This window comes from Camelus ferus, chromosome 10 (genome assembly GCF_009834535.1).
Source record: "Camelus ferus isolate YT-003-E chromosome 10, BCGSAC_Cfer_1.0, whole genome shotgun sequence".
In the NCBI taxonomy this organism is placed as follows: domain Eukaryota; kingdom Metazoa; phylum Chordata; class Mammalia; order Artiodactyla; family Camelidae; genus Camelus; species Camelus ferus.
In genome coordinates, this window is record NC_045705.1 from 71,739,278 (window position 1) to 71,766,960 (window position 27,683).

Here is a 27,683-nt window from a genome sequence, read left to right on the forward strand (position 1 = left end):
CCACGTTCAGGGACAGCTGGAGCACTGGTGCGGCCCAGAGAAGGGGAGTCGGGGGATGGGGCAGCCCAGGGGACCCCAATCCTACTTTCCAAGCACCCCCACCACCCTCCATGGCCCCTTTCCCCTCATTGGACAAAGTTGTCCCCACACTGGAAGACCCTGTAATGACATCCCCTGAAAGAGTTACTTTGTAAGAGAGAAGTCAGTTCCCCTCAAAGCCCCCCAGCCAGGCCCCATCCTGAGACCTGGGAGAAGCAGGTCCCAAGGCAAAAGTCACAGCCAGATGCGGAAGGCTTCGCTACCAGGAGAACTGCAGGAGGCTGAGTCTGTGTCAGCAGAACTCTGCAGAGTGTGTATGGGATGGATTCAGAGAGCAGGCTTGGCTAGCAGACCTGTCCCGTGGGGCACCCAGCAATCTGGCTCAGCTCAGTCTGCCTGGCCAGCTGACCACCTGGAGGCTGGACTTGGTGGCCCATGTTAAAACAGGGTTGAGAGGCCATAAATTCCTGCATATAATGCAGGGAAAGGAATTCAGAGGTTTATTCCAGCTCTGAAAGTCTTTGATCAAGGTGTCAGCAGCACTGGTCCTTCTGAGACTGTGACAGGATCTAGCCCAGACCTCTGTCCTCAGCTTATAGATGGCCGTCTTCACCCCGTGTCTCTTCACGCCATATTCCCTCTCTGCATGTCTCGCTCCCAGTTCAAATGCCCCCCTTTTACAAAGGCACTAGCTGTCTTGGATTGGAGGCCCGCCTCACCCCAGTTTGAAGTCATCTTAGTTATTACACCTCAAGGACCCATATGAGGGTCCCATTCTGAGGCACTGGGGCTGAGGACTTCAACATGTGAACTTTCAGGGTACATAGTTCAACCCAGAACAGACAGTGATGTGAGCACATTTGGGCACATGACTCTGAGGCACTGGGGCTGAGGACTTCAACATGTGAACTTTCAGGGTACATAGTTCAACCCAGAACAGACAGTGATGTGAGCACATTTGGGCACATGACTTTGAGTCCCTGCACCGCAGTCTTTTCCTCACGCCCACTGGGAACACGGTTTTGTAGCTGGAGCTCTGCTTGGGGCTGTAGGGGTGAGAGCCACCCCCTCCACCACGCTAGCCCTCCAGCCGCCGTGTTTATGCCCGTGGTGGGGGCCCTGCTACACCCAGCCAAACCCAGACACTCATGAATACCTGTTCCCATGCCCGAGGGTGCTGTGTCACTGGGGCTCCTGGGGCTCTTGGGGCCTGGGGCCCTGGGGCCCTGGGCCGTATCAGGATGTCCCCCTCATCCTGCCCTGTGGCTTGTCATCGAGACCGTTTCACAGCCATTCCCCTTGGGCTTGAAGGGACCGCACAAGCACTGCCAATCATCAGTAAACGGTTGCAGGGGCAATGCAACCAGGGGAGGGGTGGAGGAGGTGGCCATGAAAATCCTGCCCCGCCAGGATGCTGCCAGATCAGGCACCCTGTTCACCCCCAGAGTAGGGACCCATGGCCTCCAGTCTCCCTAAGGTACCTGTTGAAAATACACCCCTTGACTTTAAAGGCCAGACCAGCCACACCGATAGCCAGCCAGCTGTCCATCCCCAAATGGCTTCCTGTTTGGGGGTATTTTGTGGCAAGGGCTTCCAGCTCAGGCCGACACTCACCCACTGCAGCTCCTTGCTCTAAAGGCCCAGCCAGGAAGAGCCGATGGAAGACTGGCCTGAGAAGAGCAGCTTTAGGAAGGAAAACAGAAGTGAGCATGCCAGCCCAGGCCTTGGGCACCGCTGTGGTTGTCTCGTGGGGCTGCTGTGACAGATAACCACAAACTGATGCTTTAGGAAGAGCAGAAATGGATTCTCTACGATTCTAGAGGCCAGAAGTCCAAGGTCAAGGTGTGTGCAGGGGTGGTTCCCCCTGGAGGTTTTTAGCTGACTCCATTCCCCTCCTCTTCTCGTTTCTGGTAGCTGCCAGCAGCCTTGGCTGGGGGCCGAGTGACCCCTATCTCTCCCTCCCTCATCCTGTGGCCTCCTCCCCTGTGTCTGTGTCTCAAACCTTCCTCTCTCCTCTTGCAAGGATCCCAGGCACTGGGTTGAGGTCCCACCCTAAATCCAGGATGACCTCCTCCTGAGATCCTTAATCACGTCAGAGACTCTGTTTCCAAATAAGTTCACAGGTGCCGGGAGTTGGGACATGGATAACCTTTTGGAGTCCGTCACTCAACTCGCCCCACCGCAGCCACCAAGAAATGCCGTTTCATTTGGCTTCAGTGACACACACCCCACCCCTCCTTGGTTACAGAGTATTTTAAAGTTGGTTGTGGGATAGTGAGAAACACAAAACCCATGACCGATACCGCAGAATGCAGCACCCTGTGCAGGGCCACCTGCCCGTCACCAAAGCCCACCTTGGCGCTCAGCAACTGCCCTGCCACTGCCTGGACAGTGATGTGCCAAAAAGCACGTGATGCCCCGGTCACAGCAGTCAGCCTGGCCCAGGCCAGACGGGCTCATGGGGCCCCCACATGTGTGGGACACAGACAGATCTGCTGCGCTGGCTCTGGAGCCGTGTCTCGAAGCTTCTGCTGCATGTGACTCGCCTGCTCCCACTCCCTTCTTGCTCTGGATTTTGCTCCTCCCAGCACACTGGGAGGATGTCCCCATCCACGACCAGGCGGAGGGCTAGGCAGCAGGAAATCCTGATCTACATTCCTCTTCCTGAACGTTTGCAAGCCCAGGGGTGACAGGACGTGATTGGTGATAGTGCTTGGGCCCTGGCCTTGGGGTGACTCCCAGCCAAGGCCTCCCCATTAAAATAGGACAAGTCACGGGTGGCCTCTGCCAGGAAAGGCCTTACCTTGTGCTGACTCGGCAAATGAAGAGAGGCTCAGGGCTGACTGCAAGGACAGGGGCCCCACCCCCGCCCTACCCCAGGGAAGATACAAGCCTGGCCTCCAGAAGCCCCACAACCACCAGGCACCTCCAGCAACCAGATGGAAGTGCTCTTGGGGTGTCAGCCACATAATGGACTCCCTATAGTAACTCAGGGAGGCCCTCAAAGCTGTCCTGGAGAGGCAGCCTCAGACGGGAGCCCCTGAAGTGGGGCACTGCGGCCCTGTGGGTGTCCGCAGGACATGGGGGAAAGGGTTCAGGAACAGCAGGAGGACATGTCTCTGAAGGCCCTCTTGCTCCACAGGGCCCGGATCTGCCCTTGTGTGTCCTCTAGTGCCCACTGCAGACAGGTGGGGCGCCAGGAGGAGCAGGGGGCAAGGGTGGGCTAGACCTAGGCTCGCAGTTCAAAGCCGGGACCTGCAGGGCAGGCGGCTTCTCCAGGAAGAGGGCCTGAAGCGGGGCTGAGGGGTGGGTTTAGAGCCTGAGCAAGGGGTTTACACTCAGATTTACATTAAATTTAAACAAGTAGGATTCAATTTATTGAAGTTATAAATTCAAAACCTAATTTTTTTAATGTGCTAAGTTTTTCAATTTTATGAACTCTATTATTCCATTTATAAGCCTGGCAGATTTTATAGTCATTTTTTTTTAACGGAGGTACTGGGGATAGAACCCAGGACTTAATGCACGCTAAGCATATGTTCTACCACTGAGCTATACCCACCCCTCGATTTTATAGTCATTTTTAAGGGCCCTCTGCATAATATTTGGTCCCATCTACAAACTCAGTTAATTAAGCTTTTTTTTTTTAAATATATACTTTATTTACTTTTTTGGTAATTGAGCATTTTTAAGATTTTGAACTGAATTTATGAGTTAAAATATATTTTACTCCCTTCTTATGTACTTTAGCTTGTCTGAATTGGCAGCAAAACCTCTGGTGCTCCAAGTGCTCATATACTCAGTAGATTAAATATTCAAAATGGTGAGCCCCAAGTTGTCTGAAATGTTCCAGAAACCTGAAATAGCAAATGTGTTCAGGTTTCACTTAATATGTAAGTGCTAACGGCATGGGTCTGATTCTCTTAACCCTTTCTATGCCTCATTCTAAATCTCCCTATGGTTGGCTGATAGTTGTCATTCAAAGCAGTCAGTTTTCAGTCTGGTTTCTGGGGCCGCTTGGCACCAGCTATGCCAGCTGGGAGGCTGACAGCTTGTGCTCACAACCCCACAGGACCCCCAAACCCTGCGCAGCGGGATCTCTGCAGGGGGAGCTGGTGTGGGGCTCCCTGTCCCTCCTTCCTGCCTGCTCTTGGAGTCTGCAGTGCTGGCTCAGACTGAACACAGTGATTTCACAATTCTTTAGCTCCAAAGACCTCTGCACTCAATGGGATCCTAAGGTGACTAAATGCTTTACCAAGAGAACTCTGGCCTTGCTGGGGTCTCCTTGGTGTTCCTAGGGCTGCATCCAGCATAGCCTTCGGGCCCTCTCCAGAGCTCTGCCTGACCTGGCGCTACTACCCCAAATGTCTGGCCTCAGGGCTGAGCTGAGTGCCGGGAATGCAGAGCTGTTGCATTGGTATGTGCCATGCCTCAGGATACACACCAAACCCCAGGCCCTGGGAAGACTGTGGGGGGGTTAGCTGGCAGGAAATATGGGGAAGAGAAAGAAGGAAACATGAGTAGGAAGAAAGAGAACAAAGTTCAGCTCAGGGAGGAGCTTCATGAGCAGCAGAAATGGGGAAACAGCTGTGCAGTGGGTCCTGGGGCTGGCTGAGTAGGGCTGGGGTGGGGACGGGCTGTGCAGTTTTCTGCAGGAAACTGCTGGGAACGCTAGGGATCTGTCAGCTTGTATCAGGTGTAAAACGCCTTGTGATTAAAACTACTGGCCACTTTGCATCCAGTCCATCCCAGAGGCTCACTGACTCCTCTTGCTGGGAGCTGAGATGGTGGTGGGGTGGGGGTGGTACTAATGGCCTCTGGAAGGTTCCAGCTGTGAGAGCTGCAGGTGAAATGTGCCAGTTCCTGGAGGTGAGGACAGAGGGCGCGCTGAGTCTAAGATACGTGGGATTTTTGATGTCCAAGGGCCATCCAGAGGGCCTGGAACACGATTCCTTGCTCCAGACACCGTGCTGGGTGCCACTGGCCCCTGGATAGTGACCAAAGCCAAGGACTGACAAAGGCTCACCCAGGGAGACCTGGGGGATGACGGAGGAGCGCTAGGCTGGGGGGCAGCCCCCAGGCAGTAGGAGGAAAGCCTGGAGAGGCGATTCCTGGGTCCAAGCGAGAACGTGGAAGTGCGGAAGGTCGGTCCTGCGAGGTCCCCTTGGCCACCTGCCCGGCTGGGCAAAGGCCTTGGAGCCCGCGGCGCGCCCTGGTGGTCACCCAGGTGGTCGCAGCGCAGACATCGCACCCGGATCCGGGCCTTCCACAGAGCGTGCGCTGGGGAGGAGAGGGGACTGCGCGCCCCTTGGAACCCAGACCTCCGCGCCAGCTCTCGAGAGAGGGCGTTTGGTTCCCATCAGAGGCCAGGGCCCACGGAAGGCCGGGCTCGGCGCGCGCGGGCTCTCAGTTCGGGTGCCAGAGTCTGGACCCAGCCGAGTCCCCGCCGTGCTCCTCCTCTGGGTCGGCTCCTCCCCTGGCCCAGCCCCTCGGATTCGCCCCGCCCCCAGCGTCAGCCCCGCCCCGCCCAGCGCTCCGCCCCCGGCCCGGTCTCGCCCCTCGGCCTCGCTCCGCCCCGAGATCGATCCCACCCCCGGGTTCTGTCCTCCAGGCCCCGCCCCTCGGCCCGTAGCCGGGACCCCCCCCCCCCAGCGTGCTGTGCGCGGCGGCGGCGCGCGGGCATCCTGGGGCGGAGCTTCCGGCGGCGTTAGCGAGCGTCTTCCGGCCACGCGCGAGGGGGGTCCGGTGGCCCTCCGGGACATGCAGGTGAGCCCTGCGACATGAAGGTGAGCCCCGCGGCGGCCCGCCGGGGTGGCGTTCGCGCCCCGAGTTCCGGCGCCTGCTTCCCCGGCTCCCACGGCCTCAGTTCCCCTCCGCGGAGTGGGCGCGCGGGGTTGCGTGTGCGGGCAGGAGGGGCGGCGGGCGTGGACAGGAGGCGGTGTGACAGCGGGTGCGCACGAGAGGACGAGGTGTGGGCAGCGGGAGGAGCGGGAGGCGCGAGCCTGTGTGGGCGGCAGCGAGCGTGGCTGCGGGCAGGGCGGGCCAGCTCGGGGGCCGGCGACCCCGATGCGCTTTGGAGCGCGCTAGGCTGGCTCCCTCTTCGCCTCAGCCCCAGACGCTGAAGGCTGCAGATCTTCCACACTGGGGAGGGGCTCCTAGGCATGAGCCCGCAGCAGTCGGGGGACCGTGGTTGGGCGGCCGACCCCGACCTCCATCCTATCTCGCTTCCGCCGCCTGTGGAGCTGGGGTCGCCCGGCGGCCGCTCACCCCCGACCAGGGCTGCCTCGGGGCGGCTTCCTCGGCCTCATTTGTGGAGGGAACGACGCAGTGCCTGATCCCGGGGTCTGAACAGACCCGCGGTTAACGCAGCACGGGGCTGATAAAGTCAGCCAGGCTGTGGTCGTCCCACCTCTTACACTCCCTTCTCTTCCCACCTCGCCTCTCCCGGCGGGAGCTCAGTGGGCTCCAAAATTTGTGCTCAGAGGTGAGGATTGCACGTGCTGTGGGAACGGGAGCATTCTGTTCATGAGGCAGTTGGCTCAGGGGTCCCGCCAGGTGTGGGTGACACACACCCAGGCGTGTCCAGCAGCGTCTCTTAAATTGCATGTCACTGAGGAGTGAGACAAGATATGATGGATAAAAACTAGCTTATTAGAAATGAAGTAGAAAATGTCAGAGTACGTCTCAGCAGGGTTAGCTCTGATCATCTCTTCTCAGTCTATGCGTACACATGACACACGTGCACACCCACAACATGCGTGTGTGTAGCTGGTTACAACAAACTTTTTCTTACCATGGGTCTTGATGAAAGGCATTTTGCCGTGCTTCAGCCGACACTGCTGAAGCAGTCCTCCCAAAACCTTGGAGCCCTGGGGAGGTGGGGCTTTTGGTCACTAACGAGTCAGCCAGCAGGTCTGAGACCCCACCTCCAAGGGCCCTCTGGTCTGTGTTTGTGATGACCCCCCTGTGTGACCATGAGTGTGAACCATCCACTGCACACCACACTGCAGAGGCCGCTCTGCCCAAAGAGAGTTATTGGTGTGCAGGGAAGGAACACGTTTTGGGCAGAAACGGTGTGTGAGCCCAGAAGTCAGCTCTTTGAAGAGCTTGATGGAGAGTTTGCCCTCAGGCCTCAGGGTGGAGGGGCCAGCAGACACCTCACCAAAATGCACAGTGGGGGGCCCTGGGAGCCACCCGGATGGGGCCTTGTCATGGCCTAAGCACCCACACGGCACAGCTGACATGTCCCCGCCACTGAGGTGCAGACAGTAGGTCTAGAAAGTTCCATGGCTGGTCCAGGAGCAGCCCAGCACTCCCCCTGATGCTGCCGAGCCGCGCCCTAGGGCTGCGCCACCGTGCGTGGGCACTCAGGGCAGTGCCGGCCCAGGCCTCGCACTTAGTCCGCTTCTCCCACTGCCCTTCCACAGGGCAGGGGAGCCAGCGGGAGGCCTGCCTTCCTTCCTCCAGAGCAGTCCCATCACCACCCTTTCCTCTTTGTTCTTGTCTGTGCTGTGAAATCACAGGTCAGGGGTCAGGCGGAGGGCTCTCTGGGCGCACCCCCAAATCCCTGCTGGACGGCTTCAAGAGGGCCAGCTCCTGCTTGATTTCTCATCCCTTTCCGCCCTCAGTGACCCAGACCTCCACCCTGGAGCCGGGGCGGAACCAGCGACCACAGAGAGGCCCGAGGGGGCCGGGGTTGAAGATGGGGTCCTGGCAGAGTAGGCCCCACCCCTGGCAGGGGCAGGTGTCCCTCTGGTGCCCCGGCGTGTCGGCTCTGCAGCCACTCATGTGAGCCCTCACTCCAGAAGCATGTTTGCCTAGGTGTTTTTCCGGCCCTGTGGTGGCCAGGCTGCTTGGGGTTGGTCCTCACAGCTTAGTAGCCACAGTCTCAGACTGGCCAAGGGAGTGCTGGGTGATTCTGGGCCTCCCGCCCCTGCCATGGCCAGTGTCCCTCTCCCACAGGGCCCTTCCGAGCCCTGGGCTGTGGCCAAGGAGCTCAGGTCCCACAGCTGTGGTGGTAAGATGCCAGGGTTGGCCTGGGGTGGCAGAGGCTGCTGTCCTGGGTGAATCTGACGCTGGGCAGTGTTACCAGGGAGAGGGGCTGGCAGGGAGGGCACACTTGGCCTGCGTCCTCGTATCCCCCACACCCCTTTGGAGGTATCTGGTCCTGCCATTGTGCCTCCTTGTTTTTGGGGAGGGAGTCCCAGGGCCCCATTCTCCCAAGGCCCCACGCAGGTATGCAGTGGGTATATCAGGTGCCCCAGTGTGGAAACTCGCTGCCTGGGGCAGTCTGCACCAGGAGTGCCCATCTCACAGGGGTGGGGAGGGTGGGGGCGACAGCTCCAAGCAGGGGCATGTGCTGCTCTGCGCAGAGAGGCAGGTTGAGAAAACAAGCTTCTGGCCAGGAAGTGGTTGTGGTGGAGGGACAGGTGCCCAGGAGGGTCCCCACGGTGCCCGCCCCTGGGCAGGGGGCTGGGTCAGCCTCCAACTCCTGGTAGCGTAGGGGTCCAGGGTCTCCTCTGGACCAGCAACCCCTTGGCTGGGCTAGGGGGGAGCATGCTGCTGGGACAATGAGATCATTGACCGACAGGCTTGTCTTATAAACTGAGAATAAAAGTCCAAGGCTTATCTGCATGTCTTCAAGCCTCATCAGGTACCACAGCCCGCCTGGGCCGACTCTTTGCTCAGCTGCCCCAAGAGAGAAAGACAAGAAGGCAGGATCACGGGGGAGAGGTGGGGCCCCGGACCGTGAAATGCCCTGCCAGCCAAAGAAGGTCCTGCACGGGAAAGCCAGGAAGCAGTCAAAGCCAGAGGGAAGACAGAGCAGCCAGCAGTCCAGAGGGCCTACTTGTTTACTTCCCCCGTCTGTCTGTCCATCCGTCCCTCTCTCTGTGGGGGCCTCGTGCGGGGTCTAGTAGGCGTGACGGCCCCCATAGTGGAATTTGCAAACAAGTGGAAACACGGATCGGAAAGTGTAATATTCACTATCAGGTTGTCACTGGAAAAAGTGTCATCAACTTGAATTCCCAGGGACAGCTGTAAGAGTTATTGCTGCCCTGGGTCCTTGAGGCAGCGTCCTCGCCAGTGCCGGGCAGACACACCGTCTCCCGTCAGTGTCCGTTCCTGTGATCGCTGGAAGCCAGGTGCTCTCTCTGGGGCTCGGGGTGTCTGTGATGCGGCATGGGCGAGTCACGGGGTTTCTGTCCTACACCTCTTCACGACTCTTCCTTATTTCTGCAGTGGGGCGTTTCTTACTGGAGTGTCTTTTATTATCAGTTTTTAAGAGTCCTTTGCGTGTTACAGGTACAAAGCAGATAGAAACTTACTGTCAAGTACGTTATGAGCGTTTTCCTGTTTTGTTTATTTTTTCCAATCAGTGTCTTGCTTCCTAAGGAAAAGCCTCACAGTTTTAAGTAGTAAACTCTGCTAACGCTTTGCTTTGTAAGCTACACTGTGGCCGACACAGGTGAAAAACCCGCCCCTACCCCCACATTTAAATGCACCAGTAACCATGTCCTCTTCAAGTCCTTTCCGTGGCTCTGTTATTTTGCACTGAAGCTGGTAGCTGGTAGCCACATTTCTTGGGTTTGAGGAGGTGGGGAGCCTATGTTTTGCTAGTTGGGGGCCAAAGTTCGGGTGGCCCTGAGGCAGTGGGGGAGGGCCCTCTAGCCTGCCGCACAGAGGGCTCTTTCTGGGTGTCTGGGAGGACCCAGGCTCCATTAGGACACGTGCTCCAGGAGGCAGAGGGGACACCCCGTCTGCTGGTGGACTTCATGTCCTCTGCTCTCTCTGCAGCCCCCAGGACCCCGACGCTGGAGCCTGCTCTGACACCCCCAGCATGCGGGCGCTGCTCAGCACACTCTGGCTGGCCCTGGCCTGTGGCTCTGTGCACACCACCCTGTCAAAGTCAGATGCCAAAAAGGCTGCCTCGAAGACACTGCTGGAGAAGGTAGGGATGGTCCGGGGGCTGGCCGAAGGGCTGTCCCGTCGTGCCTTCTTGCCCACCAGGGCCTGTGATGTGGCCTGGGAGCTGAGAGCTGGGCGCTTGGCCACTGTGGGCGGCCAGCTCTGTGCCGCCCGGGGCTCTGCAGGACAGCCTTAGGGGCAGCAGCTCCTGGCGCTGGGGCCTAAGGGTGCGCCTGCCCCACCGGGCTGTCCCCTGTGGCTGTGTCCACATTTCCGCCCCTACCCTGCCTTCTGTGTCTCTCCCCACCTGCGCCCTTTCCTGCTTCATTGAGCTGTAGTGTTCAAGGCAGTCGAGCAAATCGGACAGGAGCCACGCCAGGCTAGGCTGTGTCTTTGTGCTGTTTTCCGGGGACGGCCCCAGGGAGGCAGAGTGGGTCTTTGGGGACTGTCAGCTCCTCACGTGTGGGCCTCTCCCTGTGGGCTCGCAGTCAGCAGCTCCGTGTTGATCCCAGGACACAGTCCCTGCTGACTGAGGGGCCGGCTGCCGTCCCTGGGGCTCTGCCTGGGGCTGGATGCCGACAGTTTTCTCCCTGTTCCTCGTGCTTTAGACTCAGTTTTCAGATAAGCCGGTCCAGGAGCGGGGGCTGGTGGTGACCGACCTCAGAGCTGAGGACGTGGTTCTTGAGCATCGCAGCTACTGTTCGGCCAAAGCCCGGAGGAGGCACTTTGCTGGGGAGGTCCTGGGCTACGTCACTCCGGTAAGCTGGGCCCTGAGGTGGGCAGGGTGGTACCAAGGGCAAGGTGGCCACTGGGTCTGTGTCCTCACCTCCCCAGGCCATCCGGGGGAGGGGTGCAGTGGGAGCGATGCTGTCCAGAGGAGTAGCCAGAACTGCCCCAGGGTCTCGGTCTACATGGCACGGCGACCCCATGGTGCCCCGGCCCAGGGGCGGCTCTCGGGCCCTCTGGTCCAGCTGCAGGCGGGCTGACCGCTCTCCGCCCTCTGCCAGTGGAACAGCCATGGCTACGATGTCGCCAAGATCTTCGGGGGCAAATTCACCCAGATCTCCCCTGTGTGGCTGCAGCTGCGGAGGCGCGGCCGCGAAATGTTCGAGGTCACGGGCCTTGACGGCGTGGACCAAGGTTCTCGCCCTGCTGCTTGCTCGCACGCGTCCCGAGGGCCCAGGGGGGTGTGAGTGGATGCGTGTGGGGGGAAGGTGTGTGAGCATGTCTGAGTGTGTGTGAGTATGGTCACTGCCCGCTTTGACCCGCACCTCTGCTTCCCTTGGTGGCTTGTACACGGTGTCCAAGGAGGTGGTGTCAGGGCTGGGTGTCCAGGGCAGAGGCGTCTGGGGGGAGGTTCTGGGACAGAGTGTCCAGGAGAAGGTGAGGCCTGGGTGTCTTGACAGCCATGTTTGGGGGCGTGCACCCGAGTTGACACAGATGTGCCCCCTTGGGGGTTCAGAGAGAGAGCATGTTAGCTGGTTGTCGAGTTCCCGGATCTGGAGTAGGTTCTGATGCCGATGGGCCGTGTGTCAGAGGACACGGCTGGGCGTCGCAGGGCCTGGCCTCCGATGCCCTCAGCTCAGAACAGTCTCAGGCCCCACGGAGTCATGGCACCTGGGGCGGCCGCTGGTCCACTGGCCCCAGCTGCTCTGTGTGTGTGTGTGGGGGGGGGGCACATGTTCTATCCTGCCGCCCCCCTGCTGTGCTCCCGTAGCAGGGGCAGAGGGGCCGCATTTTCTCCTCGGGAGCAGGCTGGGTCTTCACACAGGCAAGGGGCTGTGTCCCCACGTTGACTGTCCTCTCCACGTCCTGCAGGGTGGCTGCGGGCCGTCAGGAAGCAGAGCAGGGGCTTATGCATCGGTGAGTCCGGTGGGCCCGGGTGGTCAGGGTCCTCGGCCTCTAGGCCGTGCACCACGGGCTAGGGGGCCTGGGCCTCCCCATGGGCCTGTGACCCAGGCTGTGCTGCCTCTCACGGGGGTCACTCCCAACCGCTCAGAAACGTGGCCAGCCCGAGCCAGCATGCACGGCCCTCAGGCCAGCTGGAGCCCTGGGGGCCTCTCCCCGTGGCCTTTGCCCTCCCATCTCCTCACTCACCCACAAGCACTTACTAGGGCTGACGCTCACCCTGCCCAGCCCCTTCCCAGAGCTAATGGCTGGTGAGAGAGGGGCCTGTCGCACAGAGCTGTGGAATGCGTGGGGACTGCGGAGGGGGGCGAGGGGCTCTGGGGAGCATGTAACCGTTGAGCCGGAGGAGCTGGGAGGGGGCCCGCAGGGGGCATTGACGGGGAGCTGGAGGAGCAGGGTCTGGGCACTCGGAGGCCTGGCATGTGCAGGGAACAAAGGGTCAGTGTCTGTCCTCCCCCAGCGCCCCCCAGTGCCCTCCCTTGCCAGGCCACGTGGCACTGGGAGGACCACACTGGGTGCTCAGCTGTGGTCACTGTGCCCTGGAGGCGCAGGGCCACACTGTGGGCAGGGCCGAGCCCAGGAGGGTCACATCTGGGCCGCTCTGTTCCCAGTGCCTCGGCTGCTGTTTGAGGACTGGACTCCCGAGGACTTCCGGGACACCCTGGACAGCGAGGATGAGATAGAAGAGCTTGGCAGGAGCATCGTGCAGGTGGCCAAGGTGACGCCCGGCGCTGGCAGGTCCAGCACAGGCTGCTCCAGGCTCCCTTGTGACCACGGGAGTCTCTAGGGCAGGGCCTTCCCTGGGTGAGCCGCCTGCCACCCTCCTGGGAGGGTGCCCATCCTAGCTCGCTGGTGCTGGGCTGCAGGGAGGAGCGTGCCCCCTGGGACATGCTAGCGGATGGGGTGCGTGGGAGCCCAGCCCCTCTGCGCTGCCGGGACTCTCCTTACCTGTGCCCTCTCCTTTCAGAGCCAGCACTTCGACGGCTTCGTGTTGGAGGTCTGGAGCCAGCTGCTGAGCCAGAAGCACATGTGAGTGGACTCTGGGTGGCTGACGGGCGGGCTGCCCTCCACCCTTCCTGGCTCCCAGGTGGCAGGAAGAGGCTAGAGGAGGGTTCGGTGGCCCGTTTGAGAGGAGGGCCTTATTCCCACGTCTGCACCCATGGGTGGGGATGGAACTCCAAGAAAGTCAGCGAGTGGCTCCGTGAACCCCTGGAGCAGCTGTGGGCGGTGTCTAGCTGGGTGGGTGGCATGACGGAGCCTTCCTGGGGACTTTGAGAAGAGGTGGCCTTGCAGGGCCATGGCAGACAGCAGCGGAGTCCTCTGGGACAAGACTCGTGCTCAGGCCCACGGGCTCTGCGTCATCCCACCTGGGAGGTGCTGCACGTGTGTCCGGCCCCTCAGCCGCTCTGACCCGCCTGTACGTGAGGTGGTGGGACTGGCCGCCTCTTCTCCAGATGGAGGTGGCTCCTGAGGGTCAGACACTGGGCCCAGGGCCTCCCAGCAGTGATGGAGGGGCCAGGCTAGAGTGGACACACACAGCTCAGAGCCGGCCTGGGACCTGCAGCGCTGAGGCTCATCAGCACCGGCCCCTCCACAGCCCACGTGCTGCCAGTGGCGTCCTGACAGGGGCTCCTACTGGGCCTGCTGCCACCTCCCACAGGCCGAGGGGCCAGAGGAGTCTGATGCCATCTCCCTCCCTGTCCCCTCACTGGTGGCCCACTGCCCACAGGGACGCTCTGACGCTCCTCCCCTATGTCTGGGCACACGATGTGCCAGGGCTCCCTCCTCACGCCCCTGCCTGGGGTCAAGCAGGCAGAGCTCCGTGTCCTGGCATCTGAGCTGGGGGGCTGGGCAGGTGAGGCAGTCGTCCTGGGGGTGAGGTTAGGGTCCTGTCAGCACAAGGCCACCTTGGTGGAGCAGCCCCCATGCCCCCCTCATACCGAGGCACCTCCAGTGTCACACGGCCTGGCTGACTCAGCCCCCGGCAGGCTAGTGCGCTTGGGGATCCCTCCTCACCCCTGCCTGGCTCTGCTCTGGGAGGGTCCAGAGGTGATGGGGCGCTGCACGGACCCTTGCTGCTCTTGGAGGGACCCTGAGTATGAGGAGGGGCGGGGCCGGGGCAGGCTGGCTAGGGTAGAGGGCGGCCCCCAGGGTCCAGGGCTGCCCTGGTGCTCGAGTGGGGCAAACCCAGAGCCTGCGCCTCCCGGGCAGGAAGGGCTGTGAAGGGGTGCCTGTCCAAGTGCGTCTCGGCCAAGCCACTCCTGACCTCTTCTTCGTTCTCTGCAGGGGCCTCATTCACATGCTGACCCATGTGGCCGAGGCGCTGCACCAGGCCAGGCTTCTGGCCATCCTGGTCATCCCGCCTGCCGTCAGCCCCGGGTGAGTGCCCTGCAGGCTCGGGCAGAGAGGCTCTTCCTGGTCACCACCCAGCCCCGTCCAGATGCCCCCGGGGCCACTGCGCGTGTTGGCCCAGGGAGGGTCTTGGGACCCGAGCCGGTGCACTCGGGACACCTGAGTGGGCTTGGCAGGTCCTCACGGCTCAGCAGGTCAAGGCTGAGTCCCTCCACCAGGACTCTTGAGGCCTTGGGGGGTCAGGGCTGCGTGGTCATGGCTCCCACCGCTTGGCCTGGCTGCTCGCCTTCCCCAGCCCTGTGAGGTGGCTCCTCCAGACCCCCTGGGATGGGAGGCGGGGCACCTGGCACGGTTGTTGGAGCCGCGCATTCTGACTCCCCTGTCCACCCTGCGCTGGGCACAGGAGGCTGGACCACGACGTGAGGACTGAGGGCAGACGGGGGGCCCAGGGTGGGGCACTGGCAGGTGGGGGGCACACAGAGGCCCTAGGGTGCCGCCTGCACCCGCAGTCCCCTGCTCTGGGGGGAGACACTGTCTTGTCACCCCATGGCCATCGGCTCACTTGAGCAGGGCCAGTTAATGGGATCAGGTTGAACAATGTCTGGTGGCTGGACGCTTACAGGCCAGTGGCCTCACACGAAAGAGCCCGTGGGCCACGCTGCTGCGTCAGGTATGCTGGCTTTCTGGCCAGCTGCTCTTCTGTGCTTGGCGCTCACTTGCCCCACAGAGCCCCCCACATGTCACCAGAGGCCAAGGCTGAGCGCATCACTCGGGGCTGTGGTCCCCCAGGCCTAGCACGCAGGGGCTTGGGCCCTGGGTGGCAGCCTCCTGTCCTATGCTCCTCCCCAGCCCTCCTGGGCCCTCAGGCACACACGTGCTCGTGTACAGTACACACACGTGCAGGACCGGCAACAGCGGGGGCTCCCAGGATGGGGGCCTGTGGCTTCCAGGGGTGGTAAGGAAGGAGCTGGCCTTCTGGAAGGGCCAGGGAAGACAGACACTCAAGCAGCCTGTGGGCTTGGCCGCGGGCGCGGCTCCCATTTCCAGGGCCTCCTGGTTTCTGGTCTGCTTTGGGGTCAGCTGTGGCCAGTGGAGCCCCAGTTGCCCTTTGAGGTCAAAGGCCGTCTGTGGGATGAATGCAGGGGGGCTATGGTGGTGGCGGCGAGCTCCTCAGGGTTGGGTAGGGGTGAAGGGGGATGCTTGGTCATGCAGCTGGAGCCGGGACCACTGTAGCCCCTCCCTGCTGCGTGCAGTCATCAGTCCCACAGAGCCTCACAGCTTGGGATGGGTGCGGGGGCGGCCTCAGAGGTTGGGGGGTGGGTGGGCGGACGGCCCTGCAGGCCTGGTCTCTGGGCCCGGCGGGGAGGAGGGCAGGAGGGGGCAGCTGTCCAGCTGCTGCTCTCTCGGCCAAGGGGTCCGCCCTGAGCTCCTGGCCCCTGGGAGGGAGCGGGCGGCGTGAGCTAGGCCCTCACCCCGCAATGACTAGGGCAAGAGACTCCCTCCGCGTGGATCCAAGCAGATGACTGGAGGGAAGGGACCATGGCCAGTGTGGCGGAGGCTGAGGGCAGGGGTCCTGGGCACTGCCGAGCATGGGGTGGGGGGGCCCAGCCTGGCAGCCGGGGGTGGGTTTCATGGGCACAGATCTGGATGGCACCCTCGAAGCTGGCAAGCAGACCCCGCTTACAGCAGAGGCTCTGGTGGCCCCAGGAGTTTGTCTCATCATCGTTGGCTTTGGTCCCCCTTCTTTTCTCATACTTGCTGGCAGCCCCCACGGAGAAGACGATAAACTCTTAATGGTTTTTCTGGCTTTTTCTGCAACATCACTCATCCCACGAAGGCTGTGCCACCGCCGTGGGAACAACAGCTCCGGGAGGGAGTCTGTGCGGCCGGGGCAGGGGCGCCTTTGCCACCCGGTATCTGGGCCCTCCCACGGGGGCTGCTGGCACAGGTGCTGTCCTGACCTTTAGCCCTGCTCCTGCGGGCACGGTTTGGTCCTGGTCGTCTGCTTGGCCTGCTGTCAGGGGCGGGGCATGTGGACCCCCTTCCCCTGAGGAAAGGGCTCGGGGTGCTGACCTCAGATGCAGGAGGACCGGCTTCCCTCCCAGGACCAGCCCTGCGGGCAGCTGTTACAGAGCGCAGTCTGCCTCCGATGGGGCTGCACGGAAACCAGCAGAGGAGGGTCTCAGGAGTTGTGACATGTGCACGGCGCGCCCCCCCCAGATGGCAGAGCCCTGGAAACTCCATCCGCCTGACCCCCGTGGCCTTTGTTTCGAGCATCTGTTCTGAAGGCTGATCAGCCAGTGACAGCAAGGCCGTTGGCCGTGCTGAGCGGGTTTGAGCAGAAGGGTTTCTGTTTATGGGGTGAGTGAGGCCCTCAGGGGAGCAGGCCTCCTGGTGCCCCCCCCCCCCAGTTCACTTCCCCCTCCCCTCTGCCTGCCTGAGCCCTCCCTTTCACACCTGGTCCCAGCACTTCCAGGACCCTGAGGGTGGGCTCCTCCTCCCAGCTGACTGGGGACAGTGCCAGGCCCCATATCCCTCCTGGAAGGCCCCGGCTGCTGCAGTGACCAGAGCATAGGACTTGGGAGCACACCCCTCTGCTGGGGTCCCTCTGCACTGTTCAGCTCGCAGCCCTGTCTTCCCTTGTGAGCCATCAAACCCAGAAACAGTGGGGTCTGGACGTTCATGGGTTCCTGAGTGAATGTCCACCTGGGGGCGGGTAGGCTTGTGAAACGTGGAAACGTCTTCCTGGACCTGTGGGGTCTGGACGTTCATGGGTTCCTGAGCGAATGTCCACCTGGGGGCGGGTAGGCTTGTGAAACATGGAAACGTCTTCCTGGAGCTGTGGGGTCTGGACATTCATGGGTTCCTGAGCGAATGTCCACCTGGGGGCGGGTAGGCTTGTGAAACGTGGAAACGTCTTCCTGGAGCTGCTGGCATCTACCGTTTTGTGATGGCCAGGGCCTGGTGTCTCTAGCTGACCTTAGGGGGCCCGTCTGGGGTGTGGCCACAGGCAGTGTGTCAGTTACTGCTCCCCAGGTGCGTCCCCAAGCTCCGGCAGTGGCCGGCACCCGTTGCCGAGTCCTGCCTTTTCCCACTTGTGGGGTCACTGTTGGTGCTGCTTGTCCTCAGGTCCCACAGGTGCCTGATGTCCCCAGGGGTCAGGGCCTGGCCTCCTGGCTGCTCCCAGCAAAGGCAACTGTCCTGGGCAGCTTTGCTCAGCTAGAGTTGGGCAGGCTTGAGATGGGGTGTCGTAGGGTGGCCCAGACCCCGTGGAATCAGTGACCATGTCTGGGGTCCGTGCAGCAGGCCAGTCCTGCCCAGGGATGGGGGCGCCAGCTAAGAGGGGTCCTGTCTCTGTTCATGTTGTGGGGGAAGCAGAGAACCCCTCCCTGGCCCGGGACATGGCAGAGCCGGTGAGCCAGCAGACGGGCCGCCTGGGCTCCTGCCAGGCCTCAGGCCTGAGGCCCTGGAATGAAGGGCACTCTGCCTGCGACACCGTTCTCGGGGCCGAGATGAGGGGAGCCCACCGCAGGGGTAAGCTGCCCGGAGCTGGACTGACCACGCGCTCTGATGTGGCGGGGGGGCTGCGTCTCTGCTCAACCCCAGCATGGGCTCTGCCCACTGGCCCCCACAGCCCCGCCCTGGCTCTGGAGTGTCCCTGACCCAGTTAGGGGCCATCTGCTATCACTGAGTGCCAAGTGACTTTCCAGGGAATGTGCCTGGATGTGTCTCCCAGAGCAGGGCGTGCGCTGGGCTGAGCCCAGGCGACAGCTGGCGGGGCGGGCGGGATGGCTGCGCTGACCCTGCCGTCTCACCGCAGGACCGACCAGCTGGGCCTGTTCACGCAGAAGGAGTTTGAGCAGCTGGCCCCCGTGCTGGACGGCTTCAGTCTGATGACCTACGACTACCCCACAGCACAGCAGTGAGTGTGGGCGCCACAGGGCCCGGGGCCCCGGCCTGGCCCTCTGCCTGGACGCTGGGCACTTGGAACACATCCCGCCGGCCTGCCTAGGGCCGCGCTGTGTCAGCTCTTGGCTCCAGGAACGTGAAGGGCCGGGTCTTTTCCCTGGAGCCCACAGTCGGCCCTGCAGTGGGCAGCCTGCTCACACGGGTCACGGGTCGTAGGGCAGCAGCGACCCCCATGGGAATGCCATCCTGGGGTGTCTGTCCACACCTCCCCGACCCTGGCCACCACATGGTGGCTGTGGTGCTAGGCCTGCCCTGTTGCCAAGGAGAAGGACTCCTGTGGGCAGGGTGGCTGCCCCGGGGGAGCCTGGGGCGGGGACAGTGTCTCAGTCCACCTCGGCCTTCACTGGGGCGGCTCTGGTCCCTGCAGGGGGTCCAGGTGAGCAGATGCAGGCACAGATTAGGTCCCAAGTCTGGCCAGAAGGCACCGCGGGGATCACACTGTTCTTCCCACTGTGTGCACTGACCCCAGCCCCGGCCTGGGGCACGCGCTGGGGACGAACCGAGCCTCCGCCTGCCGCTGAAGCCCGCTCCGCCCTGGTCCCACAGGCCCGGCCCCAACGCGCCACTGTCCTGGGTGCGAGCCTGTGTCCAGGTCCTGGACCCCAAGTCCAGGTGGCGGAGCAAGATCCTCCTGGGGCTCAACCTCTACGGCATGGACCACTCGGCCTCCAGGGACGCCCGCGAGCCCGTCATCGGGCCAAGGTAAGCACCCACTGTGCAGGACTGACCCGCGCGCGGACCCTGGCGGCCCATCCCAACGCCGCCTTCCCCTCTGTCGGGGGCCGGGCATGCGGACCCCCTTCCCAGCAGAAGCAGGAGCTGCCTGGCCGCATCCTTCCCTTCAGCCTGTAGGATGCTTGTGCGGGCGCTGCTGGGGGCTCTGTGCTGGCCTGTGTGCGTTCTCCTCCGCTCTGTGTTGCTTCGGTTTTTGGAGGACGTTTTTGGTATGGGTTCTCGGTTGCCCACTGTTCCCAGAACTTTAGAGGTGCTGCTTCGCCCTCCGTCCGCTGCGCTCCGGCCACGAGACCCTCGCCAGCCGCGTCCCTCCTGCTGTGTTGCTGCTGGGCGCCCTGCTGTGTTGGTCACGGGGTGCGTTCGCGTAGTTCTGTTTCTGCGCCTGGTTCTCACTGAGCCGCTTAGGTCTGGCTTTACGCTTCTCACCGTCTCTGGGGAGGCTGTAGCCTCTCTCTTCAGGTACTCTCCCATCCTTCCCTTTCTCCCTCCCCTTCCAGGCCCACGGGTGACTTCCCCCTGTCCACTGGCACTCGTCTTGTCTTTTTGGCCTTCATCCCTGTGTTTCCCTTTGTTTGGTTTTGCTGCTGTCTTGCGGCTCACAGGCCGTTTCTCTGCACGTCGAGTCCGTTTGCTTGTCTGTGCTGCTTCTGCCGCGGCCTAGTTCTCTGATCCGGCAGTTTGTCCTGGGGCTTCGCCACTGCACGTCCCCTGCGCAGGGTGAGGGTGGCTGCCTGGCACCCTGCCTGCTGCTCCGTCCAGATCGTGCTGGGTGCGGTGGGCGCGTTCTCTCCCACCGCAGTCTCTCCCACCGCGGTCCTGTCCAGCCGGCTCTCCGCGGGCCTCTGCTCTGGGCGGGACACCAGGCGCTGTGCGTTTCGCCTGGCCAGGCGCTGGGCACTTCAGTGATCCTGAGTCTCCACTCTTGTTCCTGGTGCCGTCCCTTCCCCTGGAAACAGAGTCAGCCGTTTCTCTCAAGGCCCTGGTCCTGTCCCTGGGGACGGTCTGGGAGCCGTGACCTGAGCCTGCAGGCCTGCTCACCGCAGGGGCACAGCGCATCTGCCCAGGCAGGGGGTTGGGCGTCTGCCCTGGCTGAATGTCTGCTGCCCACCCATGGTCCCCAGTGACCCCCTCAGGTCTGCCCTGGGGCAGGGACAGAGGTTGGCCCTTGGCTGGAGTCATGGGTTCTGGGGAGCTGTTCCCAGACCCACTCACCATTGAGTGCAGAGGGGGCTCCCCTGTTTCCTCTGGGTCCCTCCTGCTCTAAGGGCAGGGCCTCCAAAACAAGGTGGGATGCCCCCAGGGAGCTGCGACCACTGCTGGACAGGGCCTCAGAGGTGGGACCTCAGGGCCAGTCGTGCCCCCTGTGCACCAGCTGGTCTGGGTCTGGGTCTGGGTCTAAGCAGGCCTGGGAGCCCTGCGGAGAGAGCAGGAGGATTGGCCTGGGTACCACCTGTTTAGCTCAGGCTGCCCCACCAGGGCCGTAGCTGGGCTCGAGCCACAGAAGTGTGTTGTCCCCAGTCCCAGAGGCCGGAGTCCCAGATCCAGGGGTGGGCAGGGCCGGCTCCTCCCGGGCCCTCTTTCCTCGGCGTGGAGACAGCCGTCTTCTCCCCGGGTCCTCACGTGGTCGTCCGTCTGTGTGTGTCTGCGTCCTGATCTCTTCTTGTAAGGACGCCAGTCCTGTGGGATTAGGACCCCCCCCAGGGTACCTCAGTCATTTTACACTAATCACCTCTTCAAATCTCAGCTTCAAATAGAGTCACATCCTGAGGTTCCTGGGGTTAGGACCCCAGTGTGTGGTATGGGGGGACAGAATTCATCTCCAGCAGTATCTGAGGAGTGAAGGGCTATAATTCACTCACTAAGCGTGGGTCCAGCAGTAGCTCATGAAGTGGAGTTGTTGCAGCCCCTAACCCAGCTTGTGTGGTCCTGTCAGAGGCCCCGCCGCTCCCCAGGGGCTTTTGAGGAGGGGGCGGAGGGGCGCAGGGGAGGAGCAGGTGCCTCTGAGGGCCCGCCTCCTGCCTGGCTGGATCTCCCCCAGGACTCCTCAGCTCCCTAACCTCGGTGGGCAGGAGGAGGTCGTCCTCCAGGGCGCAGGGGCATCTGGGTGCCCAGGGTGTGGGGCGGGGTGCCTCAGGGGCTGGCGTCCAAGTCCTGGCTCTGCAGGCAGGGCTGCTGCTCCTACTAGGAGGGTTGAGCTTGAGCACCAGAGGAGGTGTGGGGCACACACGTGGCCCTCAGTGTGGTCACCCCCATGGTCCCCACAAGACCTGATTCACATTTAGGGTCTCTGCTGAAGAGAGGGCAGGCAAAGCACAGACTCCCCCACTGTGCCTCCCCGGGTGTGTGACAGTAGAAGCACCGACACACTTGCGGGGGCGCACATGGCCGAGGTGCCCCCACCCCACTCTCATGGGGGGTCAGGAGATAACGGCCCCCTCCACGTGGGGACTTGAGCCCAGGGAGGGGTCGCATCCCCCCAGGACTGTCCCCGGGCAAGGGCTGCAGGCAGAGAAGAGGCCTCATTGATTGACAGTTATCTGTCACACAGAGGAGACACAGAGTTGGGGTGGAGGGCGCCACCGTGAGCTCACTCTGAGGCTTCATTGTCCCGAGTGCCCCCACCCCTGCCGCTTCCTTCCAGGGCCCTGGTCTGCCATCTGTCGCCTGCTGCCAGCCCCTTGTGTGAGCCTCGGGCAGGGGACTGGGGCAACCCCGCAGGCAGGGCCCACGGCTGGCCCCTTTGGGTTGCATTTGACCTCCTTTGCCTGCAGCCTGACTTCTAGACCATCCCCCTGGAGCACAGGGGAGTTGACACACGTGCTCAGGGTGTTGGGGCTCAGGCACCCTGGGCGTCATGGTTAGGTGCCTCCTCGCATGGCTGGGCAGCAGAACCTCTCCTCTCAGGGCCAGGTTCTTTTGATCTGGTGGACCGAATGGAAGAGCTTAGTAAGGCTGTCTGCAGATGGTATCTGTTTGCCAGGGGAGGGGCGGGCTGCCTCTACAGGGTGTGGGCGCAATCAGCCGGGTCCAGCTCCCCCAGAAGTGGGGGAGCCCACCAGGATGGAGCCCCCTGCATGGCCTCTGTCCCCTGGGCAGGGGAATGGGCCGATGACTGCACGGCCACTTGGACTTGCCACTGACAGAGGCTCCGCCCAGCCTGGCCCAGGCTTACCTGCCCTCCCTCTCGGCTTCTCCAGCGCTGAGACCTGGGCCTTCTGTGGCAGGTGTCCCAGCCCCTCGGGGCAGTGGGACCAGCCACCACGCCGTCTGCTCCCCAGCACACAGAGCCAGGGCCCGAAGGCGGGGGCAGGAGGCCAGCCATCTGTGCCTGCCTCGGTGGGGTCGGTCTTCAGAGGTCGTTTGTACACGTTCTGGGTCCCCCCTCCCCACCGGCCTCTGCTCACCCACCCTGGGTGACATGCAGACTCCATCATGACCACAGCCAGGCTCCTGCATGCATGGCCTGGTAGCTCTCTGACTTTGAGGAGTCTGGGCGACTATGAAACACCCCAGAAGGGGCCGGGGCGCCGCAGCCTGCAGGCTCATGTGCCCCATGGAGCAGGGTCCTGTGGCTGCAAAGCCCCCTCTTCTGAGAGGCTGTCCTGCCTCTGGGCAGGCCAGGATGCTCTGCCCAGCCCCAGGAGGGCCCTCAATCCAGGTGGGCACTTGCTCTCCTGCACCTTTGGGGTCCACACTCCCCACCTTGCCTGGCCTCTCCTGCCCCAGTCCAGGGGGCCTCCCTGGGGATCTCGGTGAGAGCCAGCCCTCAGCAGAACTCAGCCAGATGGGTCCCCAAGGGTGGGTGGTGCCCGGCAGACCATCCCCACCCCCCGGAAGCCTCTTGGTGGGCCAGGACTCCAGGGGTCAAGGGCACACGGGCATGGGGAAGCTCTACCAGCACCGCCATCCTGCACCGTGGTCTCTCTGTCTTGAAGGGGCTGAAGCAGGCTCTGGCCCCAGGACTGCGGCCTGACTGCTCCTGTGCCTCTGGGCCTCCTCCGTGGCCTTCCTTTCCTTCTACTGGGTTTGGGCTCTGCTGTCTGATCCCTGAGCCTTCCCTGGGCCTTCTCCCAGCATCCTGCCCCGGTTTCTCAGGCCCAGGGTCCCCATGTGCCGGGTTGGCTTCTAGGTGTCCTCTGTCCCTGCACTGGTTTCCTGGCACACCCTCTGCTGCGCTGTCTGCTTGCTCCTGTGTTGGAGGCTTTCCTTGAGGCACAGCTCAGGATGAGTCCCGCTGCCAGCAGGTGGGGACTTGTGAGCCAGGGTCACCAAGGGGGCCACCTCCTCATGTCACCCAGAGGTGCCCACTGGACTCCCCGTGTGGGCCTGAGGCAGGGAGGCCCTGCCTCTTCCCCATGCCCTTTGTGGGCCCAATCTGGGAAGGCCAGCACCAAGGGGACATGGAGCCCTGGCCACAAGCTGCAGGGGTGCTGCAGGCAGGGCCCACCGCCTGCCAGAGGGGCATTGGGTTGGGGCTTAGTGTGAGGGGGCTCGGGTTGCAGCAAAAACAGGAAGGAGAGGCCACTCGCTGCGTGGGTCCCACACAGTGTCAGGCCTAGCCAGTCTGCTCCGCTGGCCAGTGGGAGGTCAGGGGTTTGGGGCTGGGGTGCAGGTGAGCCCACCTGGTCATTGGCTGCACCCCCACGCTTTCCGTCAGCCCCTCACTGACTTCTGGTCCCCATCCCCGCGCTCTGTCCCGGGGTCAGTGTCTCCCCTCTCCTCCAGCTACAGTGCGGCCCAGCCGGTGTCCTTTCTCGTCAAAGGTGCAGCTGTCCCGCACCGTGGTTGAAGGGGCTGACCCCTCACCCTCAGGCCCTTATCTCTGGCCGGTCTGGGCCTTGGTGGGCTCTCTGGGGCTCCCTCCAGAACCCTCTGCGGCCTCTGCCCAGCCGGCCCTGCTGAGGACGGCTGACGTCTACCAGGCCTCTTGCACTGCAGGTTCGAGGCAGTAGGGTGTTTAGGGGACGCTGGGGCCACGGGCAGTGGGTGGGGCTCCTGGGTCTCCCCAGTGCAGGCCGCAGAGACCCCGTGGGCAGCAGCAGAGGAGAATGTCCCCTCCTGGAAGGCCCCCGGCCTGCTGCAGCTGCTCCTCCCAAACCCACTTCCTCCCGTGCCCCTGGCAGGGCTGGCCCGTCTGTCCCCCCTCTGCCCGCCACAGGGAGGGCGGGCCACACCCTGGCCCAGCAAGGTGGGAGTCAGAGCCCTCGCCACAGAAACCGAAGCCCAGGGGAGGCCTGCGCTGGGCCAGGTGCCTGGGCCTGGCTGCAAACTGCAGGGGCTCTGAGAGGAGCCTGGGTGGGCTCTCAGGACAGCCGCCCAGCCACCCACTCGCCCAGTGGAGCTGCCCAGTGGGCTGTGTGTCCCCCCTCCACCCAGCACAGCCTGGTGGAGGCAGGAATCTCAACCACCCATCAGCCAGGCAGGGCTCGGGGTCCTGGGCGAGCTCAGTGAAGCTCGTCGCTAGGGACCTCGGCTGTCTGGCCGTGGGGCACCTTGGGAGCCAGCCAGCCCTCTGTGTTTGAGAGCAGGGTATTCTTGAACCCTTGGCTCCTGGCAGTAAGGCCAGGCCTACTGCAGGCTTGGGGCAGCTGTGTCCCCAGTAGGGAAGGCTGGCCCAGGGCAGCCTGGCCTCTGGAAGGGTCCGGAAACCACCGCCCTGGACAGCTATCCCCAGACAGGCTAGGGTGCGGGGTGCCAAGGGGCCTCAGGAAGCGGCCCCCAGGCCGCGTTCACCCTCGAGGCCTGCACCTGCCCCCAGCCCCCCCACCAATTTCAGAAGTTGCTGCTTCTCCTGCAGCAGCAAGCAGCCCCCTCCCTCCAGCAGGCACCGCGCCCGCAGCACGGGCACCCGCGCTCTGCCCGCGTGGGGCGGAGGTGCTGCAGCGAGAGACTCACGTCACACGCGGTGCTCTAGTGCAGCCAAGTCGCAGGGCGGCAGTGAGCCTGGAAACAGCCTCGGCCTCTGCTTGTGTCTCAGGGGCCATCTGTCAGGGTCTCTGTCCTCCCCCTACCCCAGCGAGGACCCACATGGCCCTGCTCCTTGGCATTTCCTCGTGTCCAGGCCGCACGTGTGGCCCTCCCACCGGCTGCTGGCACTCCCTAGGCCATCGACGTCCAGCACCCCACGTGCTTCCGCCCTTGGGCGGCCTCACCCCGCTGGTGACGGGAGAGGCCACCTCCTCCCTGTCTGGGTGTTGGGGCGGGCAGGAAGGGCTCCAGCACCTACACCCGGCTCCCCCCCGCCAGGTACATCCAGCTGCTGAAGGAGCACAGGCCCCGGATCGTGTGGGACAGCCAGGCCGCTGAGCACTTCTTCGAGTACAAGAAGTGAGTGTCCCGGAGGAGGGCCCTGGTGAGGCGTGGGCCAGCCGGGAGTCCCAGGCCAGAAGCCCCTCTGCCCCCAGGGCCAGCCTGGCCTGAGGAGTAGCACCGGGGAGGGCCTTTTCTAGCCAGACCTGCGACCTTGGCTGGATGGGGAGGAGGGCCTGGGAGAAGCGGAGGCAGGTGGGAATCAGCCTGGCCAGACAGAGGGTCCCGCTCTCTTGCAGAAGCCGTGGTGGGAGGCACGTCGTCTTCTACCCTACGCTGAAGGTGGGTGTGGGCCTGGCCTTCACGCTGGGGGTGTGGGCAGCCGGCACCACCCCTCCCCTGACAGCCTTGGCCTCAGCCAGGCTGGGGTGGGCAGCAGGGGTCAGCGTGGGCTCGGACCTGGGCACATTTCAGGGCCGGGTGGGGCCAGGGCAGCCTAGGGACAAGGGGCGGGACTGAGCTTCCTCTGCCTCAGTCCTTGCAGATGCGGCTGGAGCTGGCCAGGGAGCTGGGTGTTGGGGTGTCCATCTGGGAGCTGGGCCAGGGCCTGGACTACTTCTACGACCTGCTGTAGGCCCAGTCTGGAGCCGACCTGCGCTTTCCCAAGAGACAGAAGGACTGATGTGCAAAATACAGACTCTTCTCCATTCTCCATGCTCTGTATGCTGTGGGCATCGGGTGGGGACAGAGGTCCTGGGACCCAGCCTCCCCTTCAGTGACGTGGAGCGGGCAGTCCCGGCCAGGTGAGGGCAGGAAGCAGAGCCCCCACCACACAGGGTGGCCGGGGGTCCCACTGGCCTGCAGTTTGCTGTGGGTTTGGAGACTCCAGGACAATCCCAGGGTCCCCCACACCAGGACTCCAGGCCCCTGTTCACATCTCTCCGACTTTGGGCATCTTCCCAGGGCAGTGCAGAGGGGCCCGCCTCCCATTGCAGGCTCCGGCTTGGCCTGCCTGCAGAGGAGCCTGACAGGCCCCACAAGTAGAGGGCGTGGGGGCCAGCTCTGCCCCAGGGGACCTGGGCCCTCTGGGAGCCCATTGGTGCCCATGAGCTGTGTGGTCGCTGTGGAGTGATAGCTTGCTGCTGGCCCGCTGCCCACAGGTGCAGCCATGCTCCCAGGGGGACACACTGGGAAGAAATCTGGGATTGCCTGGAGCCAAGGGGCAGCTGAGCCTGCCCTTACCCCTCCCCAGTGAGGAACCTCAGTGAGCCCACTGGTTCCCAGCAGATGAACCCCTGTGGTCATGCTGACTGTGCCTGTGGGCTCGCTGGTCAGATGCCGGGCGTGGGCTCGGGTACAGCTGATGAAGCACATGGGGTCACAGTCACTGCTGCTATGGGGCATAATTAGGGGAGGGCTTTAGGGGACACACAACTGTCCCTGGGGTCGAGGACTGGCCGGGTCCTCAGGAGTTGCCCCGAGGAGCTGCTCGTGGTGTGGACAGGAAGTCTGACCTCGCAGCTCCACAGCAGAAACCAGTCTGTCTGGGAAGGCAGCCCACCTGGGCACCCAGCTTCTGCCAGTGTGGGCTTCAGATAAGTACATGGGCTGGTACGTCAGACAGGGCCCTCTCCCGACCCACACAGAGGCCTCCCCAGGGCTGTCCCCACCTAGGCCTGCTATTGGGGTGGGGTAGGGTGGTCTGTTGGTTCTGGGAGACAGGCCTGGTCCCCCAGATCTGGCGTGTGAGGTGGGGCTGGGCTCGAATGGAAGGAGGGGTGAAGTGGGGCCCTCAGAAGCTGCTGTGAGTGGGTGTGTGCGCTCCTGTGTGTGCATGGGGGTCAGTCAGTGTGCCGGTCTGCCGACTGGCACATGGGGCCACAGCCCATCTCCCCAAGGCCCCACCTTGGCACCCCCCCCCCACCGGCTGTGGGCTAGAGGGCGGAGCTGAAAGCACGAGCTGGTTCCCTCCAACTTCAGAGGCATCAGTGGGAGGGGAGCGCAGAGGCCACTGCACTGGGAGTGAGTGCTGGGACCTGGTGTGTTTGGAGGTCTGCTCAGGAGTGGGGACACGGAGGGAGGAAAGTCAGCAGTGGGGCCACAGCGTGAGTCAGTGTCGGTGGACGTGGAGCGAGAGGCATGCCAGGCGCACATGAGGCTCCCCGGCCTGGGGTTTGGAAGACATGGAGGACCAGCAAAGGGGCAGCCTGGGCCAGGACACACCGCAGCAGGCAGCAGGGCTGGCCCTGGAGGAAACAGGCCCTGCACGTCCCAGTGGGACCAAGGCAGCTCAGGGGCTGAGGGGAGCTGAGTCAGGGCTGGATTGAAGGCCCACGTCAGCCTAAGTCCCTGTGTGACCTCTGGTGGCTTCCGTGGAATGAGGACAGGTGGAGTCAGTGGGATGAGTGTGATGCCAACAGGAAGCCAAGAGCCAGGAGGGGCCAGGTGTCCTGGTGGGCTGGGTGGTGCCTTGGTTGGTACTTGGCTGGGCATCACCAGGCAGGTCGCCGCACAACAGCAGTGAT

The 27,683-nt window shown here is 63.0% G+C and overlaps 1 protein-coding gene and 1 long non-coding RNA gene across 3 annotated transcripts; one reads left to right on the forward strand and one right to left on the reverse strand.

The window, feature by feature from the left end:
• On the reverse strand, positions 1–15,699 carry LOC116666569. Its single transcript, XR_004323513.1, has 4 exons — positions 15,689–15,699; positions 13,186–13,190; positions 2,976–2,989; positions 1–1,073 (listed from the first exon to the last, which is right to left on the reverse strand). It is a non-coding gene; the product is annotated as an uncharacterized LOC116666569 (long non-coding RNA).
• CHID1 (chitinase domain containing 1) lies at positions 5,652–25,870 on the forward strand. Of its 2 annotated transcripts, none has more exons than XM_032490274.1 (13): positions 5,652–5,805; positions 9,835–9,988; positions 10,554–10,703; positions 10,953–11,085; positions 11,764–11,808; positions 12,465–12,571; positions 12,821–12,882; positions 14,140–14,232; positions 18,026–18,127; positions 18,721–18,876; positions 25,156–25,236; positions 25,458–25,500; positions 25,694–25,870. In XM_032490274.1, exons 2-13 carry the CDS (start codon positions 9,878–9,880, stop codon positions 25,790–25,792), a joined length of 1,182 nt encoding a protein of 393 aa, XP_032346165.1. In that variant the 5' UTR covers positions 5,652–5,805; positions 9,835–9,877; the 3' UTR covers positions 25,793–25,870. The 2 variants fall into 2 exon arrangements, with proteins under 2 accessions (XP_032346165.1, XP_032346166.1); XM_032490275.1 differs by having other exon boundaries at positions 5,674–5,825.
• The last annotated feature ends 1,813 nt before the right edge of the window (positions 25,871–27,683 follow it).